The following is a 16,202-nucleotide window of genomic DNA, read 5'->3' on the forward strand; positions in this document are numbered from 1 at the left end:
CCACAAACGGAATGCTTTAAAACAACACACATTTCTTATCTCACAGTTTCCAGGGGCCAGGAGTCTGGGCATAGCTTAGCTGAGTCCTTTGCTTAGGGTTTCCCAGGCTTCAGTCAAGGTGTCAACTGTGCTACATTCTCATCTGAAAACTTCTTTTCTCTTCTTTTAAGCTCATTCTGATTGTTGGTGGGTTTCGTTTTCTTATGGCTGCATGACTGAGGGTCCAGGCTTCTTATTGGCTATTGGCTGAAGATTGTTCTGAGGTCCATGAGGCCACAGCAGTTCCCCGCCATGATACCCTCTCCACAAGCAGTTCATAGTATAATTCTTTGTTTTTTTTTAAGGCCAGGAAGGGAATTTCTCTCTCCAGTCTACTACATAACGTAATATAATCATGGAAGTGACGTCCTATCATCTTTCCCATACTCTGTTGGTTAGAAGCAAGTCACAGGTTCCACTCACACTCACGGTCACACAAGCGCACAACTTGTTGAGGGTCACCTTATCATGTGTCCAAGAGGAAAGAAACCAGATTGTGGTGAGCAGCAGAATGAGTGGAAAGTGAGGAAATGAAGATAAGGGATATAAACAATTTTGCAAGATTTGGTTGTGCCAGAGTAAAGAGAAAAAAGCCAGTAACTGGAGAGGTCAAGAGAGCAAAAATAAAGGTTTTTTAGTTTTCATACTAAAGGTAGTTTCTCATGATTAAATGCTTATGGAATGAAGCCTATAAAAAGTCTTAAAATGCCCAGGGAGAAAAAAATAGGAATAATAATGGCTAATGTGTATTAAATGTGTGTCATGTACTAGATATTAAAGCATTAAATAATCTTTCAAAGAAGACATCCTTACAATCTTTGGACAAACTCATTCACTAAATAGAAAGAAGAAATACTCTCCAAATAATCTTATAAGATCAATACTCAAATCCCACAAAACTAATCTCACTCATAAATATAGACACAAAGATCCTCACAAGCAACTCAAATTTAGCAATGTCTACAAAAAGATTATATATTCCGATCAAGTTGGTTTAACCCAGGAATACATGGTTGGTCTAATACTAAACAATGTCATAGATTACTTAATTTCATGTGTGACATATAATCTGCTACATTAGCATATTAAAGGATAAAAATATAATAATTGTTTCAATACCTGATGAAAAATAATGTGATAAAATTCAAAATGGAAACAGAAAGGTTATTTAACCTTTACTTTGTTTAAATTATCTACAAAAATCAATCCCAAACTTCATTCTTAGGGGTAAACTTCCTTTAAAATTTGGAAGAAAATAAGGGTGTCTTTGTCACTACTTTTAGTCAGTATTGTCTTGGAGTTTCTAGCCAGCACAGTTAGACAAGAATAAGAAACAGAATACATAAAAAGAAAGGAAAAAAATAAAACTATTATTATTTATAGATGACATATTTTCCTAGTTATGAACCCAAAAGAACAGACCTAAACATTTTCAGAAATAAGCAAGTTCAGCAAGGTGGTCAGCTAGTAGATAAGTATTCAAAAATCAGTTTCATTTCTACAAGCCATCAGCAAACAGAACATTTTTAAAAAAGATACCCTTTATAATAGCAGCAAAAACTATGGGAAAAAAACCTAGAAAACTAGGAAACTTTTAGCAATGGATATGTAAAATCTATTCAAAAGAAAAAGTGAAATAAATGGGGAGATATATCATTATGATCATAAACTAAAGAATTCAATATCATAAAGATGTCAATTCTCCCTAAAATAATCTAAAGATTCAAAATTTCAAGATAGTTTTTAATGGACCTTGGGCAAGCTAAATTTAACACATATATGGCAGAGTAAATGCTGAAGAGTAACCAGGAGTTTCCTAGAGAAGAATATGGTGTGGGGACTTGCTCCACCAGATATCAATAATTTCAATGAGGTTATAGCAATTAAGACATTGTACTACTGGGCCAGTAATAGAAAAATTGACCAAAGGAACAGAACAGAGAACCTAAAATAGCGCATGATCCACACATATGTGAAAACTTGTAATAAGATAGATGTACCACTGCAGATTTTTGGGTTAAGAAGAACATCTCAATAAATGTTACTGAAACATTTAAATACCCATATGGAGAAAACTGAAATTTTATCACTCTCTCATGCTAAAAAAGAATAATCTTAAGATAGAGTAAGGTCTTAAATGGAAAAAGAAAAACTTAAACTTTCCAAAGAAAATAGGGAAGAATATCTTGACCTTGGAGTAGAAAAGGGCTTCCTAAACAAGATGTTTTTAAAGACGCCCTGATGACAAATTTTAAAATAGACATATTCAACTACACTAAACTTCAGAAGTTCTGTTCATCAGAAGACACCGTAGAAACAAAACACAAGCCACAAACTGTAAGAAGATACTCAGCACACAATTGAGGATTAGTATACAGAATTTATATCTTAAATACCTAAAATCAATAAGAACAAGAGAAATGAAAAATATGTATAGCAAATTGATAGAACAGGAAATATGAGTGGCTTATAAACATAAAAAGATTCTCAACCTGATGCTCAAACTGAGAAGTGTGAATTAAGACCACGAGACATCAATTTTTATCCACCAAATTGGCAAAAATAAAGCCTAACAATATCAATTACTATAAAAGATGCAGATCAACAGGAACAGGAATACACCTACACTTCGGGTGGGAGAATAAATTGGTACCACCCTATGAAACAATGCGTCATTTCCTTGAAAGTTAAACATTCACATTCTCTACATAACACCAATTGCACTCCTTGAAATATATCCTGGAAAACTACTCCACATGCTGACTGAATACATGAAAAAGAACATTTAGGGCAGCCCTGTTCTTAAGAGGGGGCAATAAAAAAAGAGAGAAAATAACCCAAATGTTAATTCACAGAAAAATAAATAGTATGACTTAATTTTGTGAAAAATATTTGAAGTGGTATACTAAGCACAATATATACACTTCATTAATAGGTTTAGTAAACATTACTCAGAGGACTTTTCACCTTGGTTCTCTTGGCCTTCATTTGAACTTTTGCTAATAGAGCATACATGGTCATCTCAGCTCTATTCCAGCTGATTCCTTCCAAGACCTCAATGGCCTTGTCATGGTTTTCACAAAATGAATAAATGAGGGCTTGCTGTATAGGACTCAACTCAATAAGACCTAAAAGGGAAGAAAAGTTTATCGATATCTTTGCCAAGTATCAAGGATTTTGAATATAATTATTCTAAGGGAGTAATTCAATAATTTGTCTTTATAATATGAATTAACAAATCAACAAATTATAAAATTAACAAATTATACTAAGATTTATTTACTACCAGTAACCAACAAGACATTCCAATTACAAACAAAAAATAGAAACATTGTAAGCTTAATATTTCCCATAAAAATCTCTCTCACAAAATTCACTGCTATGAATCATTTTACTAATTGGCAATGTACGTATAAAACTAAAGTTTCAAAATCTAATTTGATTTTCAATTGGATCCTTCATGCTATTTATACATAACTATTGCAAAATAGCATAAAAATTTTAAATACTGAAGTATTTCTTAAAAGTTATAATTAATTATATTTACCTTTGTCCATTTCTGCTACTTGATAAATAGTAAACTTTGCAAGATCATAACATTTCATCATAAGAAGATATTGTCCTCTGGAAGAAATAATCGATTTTGATTCCAAGCAGCTAAAAATAAACTTTCTAAAATAAAGTTTCTTATAATCAGTTACTTAAAATTTTACAATATATTTATTCTTATTTACTTATGTATGCATTAAAAAAGTGAAAATTATAGACATTTTGTATAATCTAAATACATCAATTAGCATAGTGATGTGATGAGGAAACTTAGGAAATGTAACGCTGAAATAAAAATACCCAAAGCTCTTTTTGTAATTATCTGTATTTAAAATGTTATACTTTTTGCTGAGAAATTATTAAAAGATAAAGTTCAAGGCATATACAAGGAAGGAGGTATTTACATAAATTGCTAAAATGTGGTTCAAGGACAAAGCAAGCCCTTATCAGTAAAGCATTGTCTCATTCCATTTTCCCAGGTCTATAAATCCTTAAAAGATTATATTTTTGATAGTGATAACTCATAACTTGCAAAGGATATCTTTATAGAAAGTTCTACTACATTTGAAATACTGCATGGAAGTAGGCAGTACCCGTAGAAATGGTATAAAATTCAATATGTCATTTCTTTTCACTGAATTAGTGGAGGTTTATGTTTGGTACACGTGCTCATGTTTGATTGTGGACATAATCAAAACAACTGTTCAAAATATGTTACCTTACTCTTATGAGATATGTGATAACTATATGACTAGTTGCTTAAAAAGGTCTCAAAGAACATAAACACTAAACAGGTATATTTTGATGCAGAGGTAGAGCAAAGGGAAAAATCTGGTTATCTTATGTAATAAACTATCTTAAAGTTTAACAAACTGGCTTGCCGGTGGGGAAATGGCAATTACTGGGAGATTAAATGTAAAATGGGGAGTCTGAAAGGTTCAAGAGGGAACTGAAGATCCCCATTCAATTTCTCTGATGCTAAATTATCCCAGGAAAAATTCAGTTTCTATGCTCATACCTTCTTATGTATAATTGGATTCCATCTGGCTGAAGGTGGATAGCACGAGACAATTCATTTACTGCCTTTTTCAATTTATGCAACTGTTGAGTGATAAACAGAAACTTAGCTCCTAATAATACCAGTTGCTTCCTTTCTGATATTTATTCTCTCGGCCTTTCTACAGAAATTTTGCAGGTACATCTCCTAACATACATGTTTTTCTTAAGAATCAACAAAGCAAATAGGTTACAGAGAAGTGAAAAGAAAAATTTATGATATACTCTTAGTTTTTAAAAATAATCTATCTTTAATTTTGAATAATAATTATACATACCCACTTATACTATTTCACACAAATGTGATTATATAATACATTCTGGATTGTGTGCATGTTTGTGTTCTCTTTTATCATTTAGCTTTCAGTTTTTCTCCCTCAACCCTAACAACTTTTTCAGTTAACCTGATCCATCTTAATCAAGTAGCATGCAGGCCAGGCTCAGGCCTCTAATTCCAGCACTTTGGGAGGCTGAGACAGGAGAATCGCTTGATGAGGCCAGGAGGTCAAGACCAGCCTGGTCAACATAGTGAGACCCTGTCTAGACAAAAACAATAATAAGAATAAAGACTGAGAAATAAAGTATCATGCAAAGGACAGTAAGATAAAAACTAAAACTATATTCCACTTAAAAATAAGGGAGGAAGAAGAGGCCTGCACAAAAATTAAGTAAATGAATGAATATAACAAAATAAAAAAATGATGAAAAGTAATCTGTTTAACATCAATATATAATGAAAAGTAAACATTAATCATTCCCTTAATACTGGTCACAGAAACTGAATTTGTACAAATTTGGGGACAAAATCAACTACCATTGGAAATACTGACAACAGAGCACTCTGCAGACCAGAGCAAAATTAACCTGGGACAACCAACCAATTTTTTTATTGTTATCGCACAATGATGCAAAGAAGCAAATGTACAAAACTAATTTGTGCATGGAAGCAGGCAGTACCTGTAGAGATGGTAAAAATGTTTGGAGGAAATGGTGGATGGACTCAAAAGAGGGAACAGAAAAGGAAGAAGTTTGAAATTTGTTAAAACAAATTGGAAATTTTCTGTGGAACTTCAGGCCTGCTGCTTCCTAAGCTAACCCTATTCAGGATGGTGTAATTAATAAATCATATAGTCATATGTCCACATTGCTACACCTGTTCTACCAACCATACATGTCTATGCATTGAGGAAACCCTGACTTAAGACAAATGGAGGCACATTCTCAGATCTCTACAAGCTTCCCTGTGGTCCAGAGACATTAGACCACTACCAGGCAACCTTAGATTAGATTTACCCTGGAGGATGAACCCACATAATGAGAGTATGTATTCTTGTACATACATATACAAGGGTTTATTTACAATTGTTTTATTTACATGGAATTGTATTGTACACACTTCACACTCTTTTGTCAGCCCTACTTTTGTAACTCAAAAATATCTCATGGAAACCCTTCCAAGTCAGCTAGCATACTTCTATTATTCTTGTCACCATCTCTGTTACATTCTATGGTGTGAATGCACCACAAACTATTCAATCATTACGGCATAGAGATTTTTGCCTCTCAGAACAGCCTTTGACTATATCCTTACACCTTGCTATAATGCTAGTGTTTTGATTTCTCTATGTGTTCAGAGAAACTCCAACTTCCACAGATGGTCTTGGCTTCATCAACAGGGTTAGGTTAAGCAAAAGAACCACACGCTATGAGTATGTCCATCCTTTCCCCGACAGAGTCAAGAGCTAACATGACCTAATGGCAACACTGAACCTGCCCTGGGTCCCCACCTCCATCGTCAGCAGAGTAAGGACTTTGAATGGGATTCTAGTCACACTGGGTCCTGAGACGTAGACAATGGAGGGCAGAGCCTCCAGGCAATCCTCCAGGGACATATAGTGTGTGCCAGGAATAAACCTTTGTTTTAATACAGTAATTTTGAAGGTTTTTTTTTTTTTAACCCCAGCATAGCCTAGTTTATCCTGGCTGAAACCATCATAGACAAGAGACAAAGGTAGAAAGGCAATTAGGAGATGGTTCCTGTGGGGTCTTTCAGATCTTTGGCTTTTGTAGAATTTAGCTTTTATTCTAAACACAAGGGAAGCTATTGAAGGGCTTGAGCAAAGAAACGAAATAATCTGACATGTTTTGGCAAGATCACCGTGGCTGCTATTTGAAAATCCTGGTGAGAAACTAGTATTTGGACAGGGCAGTTAGAGGTGAAGTGGTGGAAATGCGTGTCTACTTTGAAGGGTAGAGACAAAAGTTATAGCGTTATCTCTGAAAATCAGATCTGGCTGGAATTGGAGAGGATTTTTCCCATTTATTGTGCTGTTTTAATTTGTCACAGCTGGGACATATAACATTTATTTTTAATTTAAACAACTTATAAAAATTAAACAAAATTAAAGGGAAGTATGAATGGTCAGTATCCCGTTCTATGGATGGATCCCATTGTATAAATCTACCTACTCACCTGTATGTACACACACACACACACACACAAAACATTGGACCATAGACTCAAATTGTTTAGAGCAGCTATCCCTAGAGAATAAAATTATATATAATAGCTTTCAGTTTATTTGTATTTGCATGCATATATTACCTGCAATAAATATATAATGCTTTTGTAATAAAGAAAAAAAGGTATTATTTGCAAAAGTGAAAGACATAAAAATGTACACCTTGAAAGTAGAAGCTTTATAAATGAGTAATTAGAGTTAACTATCAGCTTAACACATTGTTTATAAATGCATTAGCCCCTACAATTATCTAAAATATGTATATATATATATTAAAATTATGCTGAACAAATATCCAGAAAATTAAAGTTTTTTTTAAAAAAAAAAATGAAGGTTCTCAAGGCTTAAATACCTTAAAATAGGTTTCTGCTCGACAAAGATAGCTTTGAATACATAAAGGATCAATTCTAATAGCCTCAGAAAATTGCCAAATGGCTTCCGTGTAGTTATCCAGGTATAGCAGATGTATGAGGCCAATATTTACATAAGCCAAAGTAGTAGTTCTAAAAAAAAAAATGAGAAAGTGAAATCTTGTTAAACATTTTTCATTATTCCAAATATTCTCCAATTAGGAATAAACTGAATGAAATAGATGCATCAGTATTCATCAGAGTATTTTTTTTAATGTTTTACAAAGGAAAGTAAATTAGCTGCTCTCTGTGAAAAACTATAAATACCTTTATGAAACCCTTAGGAGGGAATTAATGTTTTTAGGGTCTGAGCTAGGAACAGAATTCCTGAAGTCTCCTAGACTTTTAGCAAAACTTTACTCTTCTTTGATTTACTTTCCTGTTATCTTGAGTCACAAGCTTAGTTTTTCTCAACTAAAGAGTCTTTACCTCAGGCTATGTTCTATTGGCCATGAGTGACAGTAAGAAACAGTCATATTCAAGGGTTTGCTGGCTTGGGGTTAAAATCCTCTCCACATACATATTAACACAGCTTTTCTGTATCAAATAAATGTTATTTATCTCTCTTAGAATCAAATGATTTTCAGCAGAGAAATAACCTTAGAAATTATCATGTTTGATGCCACTATTTCAAAATGAGAAAACCACCCATCCAATAATCTGGTCTAAAAGAATCCCTGACCCCTTGCCTAGACACCAAAGTTCCTACTTCCCATTTTCTGTCTCTTTGAAACTGACACTCTTTTCTTTTTCTTTCTGGCTCAAAAATGTCCAAAAGAAAACCACTGTGGTCATTATGGAGTCATGCTCCACGAATTTCCTGTGTCAAATTCAAATTTACCTTGGATAGATTAAGCAAACCATCTGCTGGTTGGCAAGGAATTGACATGATTAGTTACTCTTTCTGACACCTTCCCTTTTCACAAATGCTTCATTGGAAGAAAGGGGAAATTTTAATTAAATCTGTGATTTACAGTTTGTCTTTCTGACTAGTGCATTTAACTTTCAGTCTGTATTTCTTCCTGAACCTATGGTCTACATGGTATTAGTGTTTTTATTTTGCTTTACTAAACAAAACAAAGCCAGAAGTTCTAAATAGAAGGTTGCCTTCCATTGAGTTGTATGCTGTCCATAGCAATCATATACCAAGCAGAATTTTTTTATTATTTTAAAACTTAATGACAGTTTTCCATGAAGTTAATTTCAAAAAGCTCTAGCCTGGGCATCTCCAAAATCCTCAATAGTATTGATTCCTTATCCATGGATTTAACTCCTGTCAAACCCATTTAACTTCTAAAATTTGCAAAAACACCCGAGGCAAACAGATGTTGAGAACAGGTTTTATTTTAGAAGTAATCTTGTTTTTAGAAGTAGTATTCTAATTCTAGGATGACTTTATAAGTGTCTCACTTTTTCTAGGTTATCAACGATTAGGGGAAAGAAACTTTTTCTCCCATTTTAGGTTTTCAATTTTTTACAAAAGTGAAATCAATAAATATGAAAAGGAAAACGTACCTTTCTAGAGAAATAACAGTTTCAAAGTCACAAATTGCCAGCAACCAAAGTTTTAGATGTGCATAAACTATTCCCCGATGTAGAAAACAACCAAGATTCTCATAGCCATCATTTATGAGTGCTTAAAAATTTAAAAAAATGTATTTCATTCAGGTTCTAAAATAACCATATGTAAATTATATTTTAGTCTGTAACCTTCCTATTGCTTATTCTCTTTTTTTAACATTATATAAAATAGAAACATATCTATGATGAGTGTACTTGTTTGGTAATTTAAACAATAGTATTGTACATTAAAATGTATTTATTAGTAACAATGTGGCAATTGTGGTTCACAAACTCATTAGAGCTGAACTAAACCCTGATCAGAATCTAGCATAGTCCACTCACTGTATAGGTGAGGAGATTAAAGTCCAAAGGCGGTAAGTACATTGACCACCGTCATGATATGACAGTCAGTGGCAAAGACTGGCCTAGAATCCAACTCCAGTCAGAAGGGTGACATGACCCTTGATGGCCTGATTTTATCAGGAAGCCATCGTTACTGGCCAAGAACAGGCTTGGTTACTAGTCCTGAAGGCAGAAAGCAGAGGTCAGGCTTACACACAAACCAGGATGGACAAGCAAAGAGGCTACACCAAGGCAAGCAGAGCTTGGAGGTAAGGCAGATGGTTTGACTATGCACATCCCAAATAACAACTATCCAGGATGCACATCCCAAATAATGGAAGGGAGAAAAAGAACTTCCTCCCAGTACTCTAGGTGTGTGACTCTCATCAGTAACCAGTCTAGAGGTCATCTCATGTCTCTCGCCTACTGATTGCCCCTTCACTTTCAAAACATGTTAGTGAATTAGATGGGGTTTCCACAAGTTTTGACACATATCTTTAAAGCTTCTCATGCCATTCTGCCTTAAGATGGAAAGTTTTGCCAAAATGTGCATAATGTTTACAGTCTAAGACAAAAATATTCATAGTACTAAATTTAGGGAAGTATAGTTAGTGTCAGCAATGATCATAAAGATTAAGTAAATACAGTCATGCACGACTTAACAGTAGGGATATGTTCTAGAAATGCATTATTAGGGGATTTCTTTATTGTGCAAACATCATAGAGTGTACTTTCACAAACCTAGATGGTATATGTTACATATGTATATACATATATCAGGTTTACCCATAGTATATACAGTGCATTTTTGACTGAAACATCATTATGTGGCACATGACTGGTATCACTTGAAGAAAATCTAACTGCTCAGTTCACGGTATGATTGACTAGCAATTGAAAAATCAGCTGCAGTTTGGGTGGTTGCTCTTAACAAATAATAATAATAAAAAAACGATTCTTAAGAAAAAAGAAAAAAATATCATTTAACCTCTCTGTGCTGTGGCTTTCTCATCAGTAAAATGTGAATGAAAATAGTACCGAGCTCCTAGTATTACTCTGAATATTGAGATACTTCTTATTTGGCACTTTAAAAAGCACTTTGCAAGTAGCAAAATGCCCAATAAATGTTAGATATCATTATTATTATTATTATCATTATTATTATTACTAGCTTAGCAAAATATCTTGAGAGTCCTTTTTTGTTGTGGGCGATAAAACTCCTTGGGCTATCTGGTAGGAAAGGATTGAGGCTGAAATCAAGTTTGTCTGCTCTGGATAATTAAATAATAGGAATTTTGTTCAATTATTGTGATAGCCTAGAAGTGGGGAGAGGAGTGCATGAGAAGCCCAAAACTTGTATAAGAGGGAAATATAAGAAAGAAGCCTTTACAGGAAGACCAGAGAGAAAGGGATTTGGCCAGTGGTAGATGGATAGGGCTGACAGAGTCAGATAAACTTCTAAAAATGGGGGTGGTTTGATCTTCAAATTTAAGTTACCTGTGCTAAATTTATCTTCTGAACCCTAAAGCATTCAGTAACAGATTAGTAGACACAACATGTTTGTGTTGATGTTATACTGGGGAATGAAGGACAGACCTGGTAAAAAGCAAAGCCAAGAGAACAGTAGCCACAGAAGTGAGGGTGAGCAAAGATGGGGAATCCAGCCAAAAGCTGAAACTGGACTCAAAGATGACGAAAGAATTAGACAGAAATCCTCAGGCCCCTTTCCCAAGAATCCTTGGAAATAGAGGGGAGGACACTAGACTCCTCTCAATACACAGAATGAAATTTGAGTTATTTTATTTTAACATTAATGAGAAGGGTGACCTCAGAAGGCAAATGGACTTAAGACAATCAAGTAACCATCACCTTAGCTCTTCTTCCCTGTGGAAATCTAGTTGTCTCTTCATCTCTAGACACCGTCTAATCTACAATGATGGGATTCTAGAACTTCGCACCCAGGTGAACACAGGCATATCTGGAGCGTTAGACTCAGGCTGGATTTCATCAGTCAGGATGAGCTCATTCATTCTGTTGGAGTCTGTTTACTGAGCACTGACTCTATGCTCACCAAATGTGCTGGCCACATGCATAAACCAGGAGTGTGCTGATTGAGGGTAACACAGAAATGGCCATTTTTAGCTGTTGGTGTCCTTAGCTACTAAGGATTCCCAAAACCTATTTTTAGTTTATGGGTTAAAAACGCTGAATTTGACAAATCTCTTGGGCTGAGCCTATGGAGCAGGACACAGCCCACCAGGACAATTTACTGCCATTTTAGAAAGCTGACTAGGAAACAGGCCTGGGTTTCCAGAAAAGTCTTTAGAACCCAGTATATTACAGAAAGAGATTTCTTTGATGTCACATTCTCCCCTTGCCACAGTTAACACACACACACACACACACACACACACACACACACACACAACGGGCATATTAGAAACACTTATAACTAAACCATTATAGCTATATATTCATATATTGTATATCTATATAAGAATATTAAAATGTATAAGCTCATGTAATATATACTTATAATGTATATTAGTATATAGTAGTATACTTATTACATTAGTGGCCCCACTTTACCATTCACCACTATGAAACTGAGCTGTTGAATCTCAGATCAGATTGCTACATACATGTAATTGAAGGCAAAGTACCTGAAACACTGTAATCCTGTAGCGCTCTAAAAGGGTTACTCTTTCTGAATAAGCAACCTCGATAATACAATGCTAACCAGTTATTAGGATCTAAGTGAATTGCAGCAGAAAAATCTTGAGTTGCTTCTTTGTAAAATTTCCGTTTAACATATGCAATCCCTCGGTATGTCCTAGGAAAAAAAGATTTGTTTTAACAAGTATTGTAAAGTATACATTTTCTCTTTTTGGTAAACCTGTACAACTAATTTTATATTTGAATAACAATTTGTAAATGTTTCTCCTTGCTTCACAAGAGAGTTTAGTCATGAAGTTAACAGTAAAAATGATATAAACTTTTTATAAATTGAAGGACACTTTATTGTATACATAATTATATGCTTATTAGGTACATTCTACATATTAATTATATGCTTACTAATTTCATTTCTTACATTTCTCATGGAGGTATGTCAATAAAATAAGCATTATATTTATTATTTATTCATTTCCCAAAATGTATTAAGCACTAATTTATACAAAATTGCTCCCTAGAAAAACAAAATGATCCATTTTGCAGAACATGGGCCCTAGTGAGTAGAAGTTTTAGAAGATTTTTCTCTGGGCCTTGAAGATACATCCAAATATGTGAGAGTCTGCTCTTTCATGGATGAAAGCTATTGCGTTAGTTGTGTAAACTGGATTCCTTTATCATTAACTTCTGACTCCAATTTTGAAATTATCACTGACTTAGATCTATGCTAAAAAACTCATTTTCAGTTAGTTAATAATGTGAAGCATATCCATTGTTAGAAATAAAATAAAGATGACAAGGAAAAATAGAAGAAAGAAGCTACTAGGTTGCCTACTTAGAAGAAATAAAAATAGTGGGAGGTTGCAAGATGGCTGAATAGGGAGAGCTCCAGTCTATAGCTCCTAGTGTGAGCAACGCAGAAGATGGGTGATTTCTGCATTTCCAACTGAGGTACCAGGTTCATCTCACTGGGGCTTGACAGACAGTGGATGCAGGACAGTGGGTGCAGCCCACAGACCGTGAGCCAAAGCCAGAGGAGGCATCGCCTCACCTGGGAAGTGCAACGGGTCAGAGAATTCCCTTTCCTAGCCAAAGGAAGCCATGACAGATGGCACCTGGAAAATCGGGTCACTCCCACTCTAATACTGCACTTTTCCAACAGTCTTAGCAAACGGCACAACAGAAAATTATATTCTGTTCCTGGCTCGGAGGGTTCCACACTCACAGAGCCTCGCTCACTGCTAGCACAGCAGTCTGAGATTGAACTGCAAGGCTGCAGGAGGCTGAAGGAGGGGCGCCTGCCATTGCTGAGGCTTGAGTAGGTAAACAAAGCAGCCAGGAAGGTCAAACTGGGTGGAGCCCACCATAGCTCAGGGAGGTCTGCCTGCCTCTGTAGACTAAACCTCTGGGGGCAGAACATAGCTGAACAAAAGGCAGCAGAAACTTCTGCAGACTTAAACGTCTGTGTCTCACAGCTTTGAAGAGAGTAGTGGTTCTCCCAGCATGGAGTTTGAGATCTGAGAATGGACAGAAAGCCTCCTCAAGTGGGTCCCTAACCCCCGAGTAGCTGGGAGGCATCAACCAGTAGGGGATGACTGACACCTCATACAGCCAGGTGCCCCTCTGAGACGAAGCTTCCAGAGGAATGATCAGGCAGCAACATTTGCCGTTCTGCAATATTTACGATTCTGCAGCCTCCACTGGTGATACCCAGGCAAACAGGGTCTCGAGTGGACCTCCAGCAAACTCCAACAGAACTGCAGCTGAGGGTCTTGACTGTTAGAAGGAAAACTAACAAACAGAAAGGACATCCACACCAAAACCCCATCTGTACATCACCATCATCAAAGACAAAAGGTAGATAAAACCACAAAGATGGGGAGAAACCAGAGCAGAAAAGCCGAAAATTATAAAAATCAGAGCACCTCTTCTCCTCCAAAGGAATACAGCTCCTTGCCAGCAACAGAACAAAGCTAGATGGAGAATGACTTTGAAGAGTTGAGAGAAGAAGGCTTCAGAAAATCGGTAATAATAAACTTCTCCAAGATAAAGGAGGATGTTCGAACCCATCAAAAGAAGCTAAAAACCTTGAAAAAAGATTAGACAAACGGCTAACTAGAATAAACAGTATAGAGAAGACCTTAAATGACCTGATGGAGCTGAAAACCATGGCATGAGAACATGACGCATGCACAAGCTTCAGTAGCCAATTCGATCAACTGGAAGAAAGGGTATCAGTGATTGAAGATCAAATGAATGAAATGAAGTGAGAAGAGAAATTTAGAGAAAAAAAAGAGTAAAAAGAAATGAACAAAGTCTCCAAGAAATATGGGACTATGTGAAAAGACCAAATCTACGTCTGATTAGTGTGCCTGAAAGTGACGGGGGAGAATGAAACCAAGTTGGAAAACACTCTTCAGGATATTATCCAGGAGAACTTCTCCAACCTAGCAAGGCAGGCCAACATTCAAATTCAGGAAACACAGAGAACGCCACAAAAAAAAGATAATCCTCGAGAAGCGCAACTCCAAGACACACAATTGTCAGATTCACCAAAGTTGAAATGAAGGAAAAAATGTTAAGGGCAGCCAGAGAGAAAGGTCGGGTTACCACAAAGGGAAACCCATAAGACTAACAACACATCTCTCGGCAGAAACTCTACAAGCCGGAAGAGAGTAGGGGCCAATATTCAACATTCTTAAGGAAAAGAATTTTCAACCCAGAATTTCATATTCAGACAAACTAAGCTTCATAAGTGAAGGAGAAATAAAATCCTTTACAGACAAGCAAGTGTTGAGAGATGTCATCACCACCAGGCCTACCTTACAAGAGATCCTGAAGGAAGCACTAAACATGAAAAGGAACAACCAGTACCAGTGACTGCAAAAGCACGCCAAATTGTAAAGATCATCGATGCTAGGAAGAAACTGCATCAACTAATGAGTAAAATAACCACCTAACATCATAATGACAGGATCAAATTCACACATAACAATATTAACATTAAATGTAACTGGGATAAATGCTCCAATTAAAAGACACAGACTGGCAAATTGGATAAAGAGTCAAGATCCATCGGTGTGCTATATTCAGGAGGCCCATCTCACATGCAGAGCTCAAAATAAAGGGATGGAGGAAGATCTACCAAGCAAATGGAAAACAAAAAAAAAGCAGCAGTTGCGATCCTAGTCTCTAATAAAAAAGACTTTAAACCAACAAAGATTGAAAGAGACAAAGAAGGCCATTACATAATGGTAAAGGGATCAGTTCAACAAGAAGAGCTAACTATCCTAAATATATATTAACCCAATACAGGAGCACCCAGATTCATAAAGCAAGTCCTTGGAGACCTACAAAGAGACTTAGACACCCACACAATAATAATGGGAGACTTTAACACCCCACTGTCAACATTAGACAGATCCACAAGACAGAAAGTTAACAAGGATATCCAGGAATTGAACTCAGCTCTGCACAAAGCAGACCTAATAGACATCTACAGAACTCTTCACCCAAAATCAACAGAATATACATTCTTAGCACCACATCGCACTTATTCCAAAATTGACCACATAGTTGGAAGTAAAGCATTCCTCAGCAAATATAAAAGAAGAGAAATTATAACAAACTGTCTCTCAGACCACAGTGCAAACAAACTAGAACTCAGGATTAAGAAACTAATTCAAAACTGCTCAACTACATGGAAACTGAACAACCTGCTCCTGAATGACTAATGGGTATATAACGAAATGAAGGCAGAAATAAAGATGTTCTTTGAAACCAATGAGAACAAAGACACAACATACCAGAATCTCTGGGACACATTTAAAGCAGTGTGTAGAGGGAAATTTATAGCACTAAATGCCCACAAGAGAAAGCAGGAAAGATCGAAATTGACACCCTAACATCACAATTAAAGCCACTAGAGAAGCAAGAGCAAACACATTCAAACGCTGGCAGAAGAGAGAAAATAGAACTAAGATCAGAGTGGAACTAAACGAGACAGAGACACAAAAAATCCTTCAAAAAATCAATGAATCCAGGAGCT

General features: G+C 35.8%; 1 protein-coding gene across 15 annotated transcripts in view; it reads right to left on the reverse strand.

Annotated features, from left to right (window-relative positions):
- LOC105478007 (tetratricopeptide repeat domain 6) overlaps positions 1–16,202 on the reverse strand; it is a 253,314-nt gene that overhangs the window by 76,647 nt on the left and 160,465 nt on the right. For 13 of the 15 annotated variants that reach the window (XR_003017162.2, XR_003017159.2, XM_011734969.3 and 10 more), the window contains 6 exons: positions 12,145–12,314; positions 9,092–9,212; positions 7,519–7,669; positions 4,607–4,689; positions 3,587–3,711; positions 3,007–3,167 (listed from right to left, as the gene is read on the reverse strand). Coding sequence is in view for 13 of the 15 variants with exons in the window: in XM_011734969.3 (XP_011733271.2) it covers positions 3,007–3,167; positions 3,587–3,711; positions 4,607–4,689; positions 7,519–7,669; positions 9,092–9,212; positions 12,145–12,314 (811 nt within the window). In the remaining 2 variants the exon portion in view is untranslated. Of the gene's footprint in view, positions 1–3,006; positions 3,168–3,586; positions 3,712–4,606; positions 4,690–7,518; positions 7,670–9,091; positions 9,213–12,144; positions 12,315–16,202 lie in introns of those variants that run through there. The other 2 variants (XM_011734967.3, XM_071100280.1) reach the window with 2 other exon arrangements.

The sequence above is a fragment of the Macaca nemestrina genome, chromosome 7 (assembly GCF_043159975.1).
Source record: "Macaca nemestrina isolate mMacNem1 chromosome 7, mMacNem.hap1, whole genome shotgun sequence".
NCBI classification, from domain to species: Eukaryota; Metazoa; Chordata; class Mammalia; order Primates; family Cercopithecidae; genus Macaca; species Macaca nemestrina.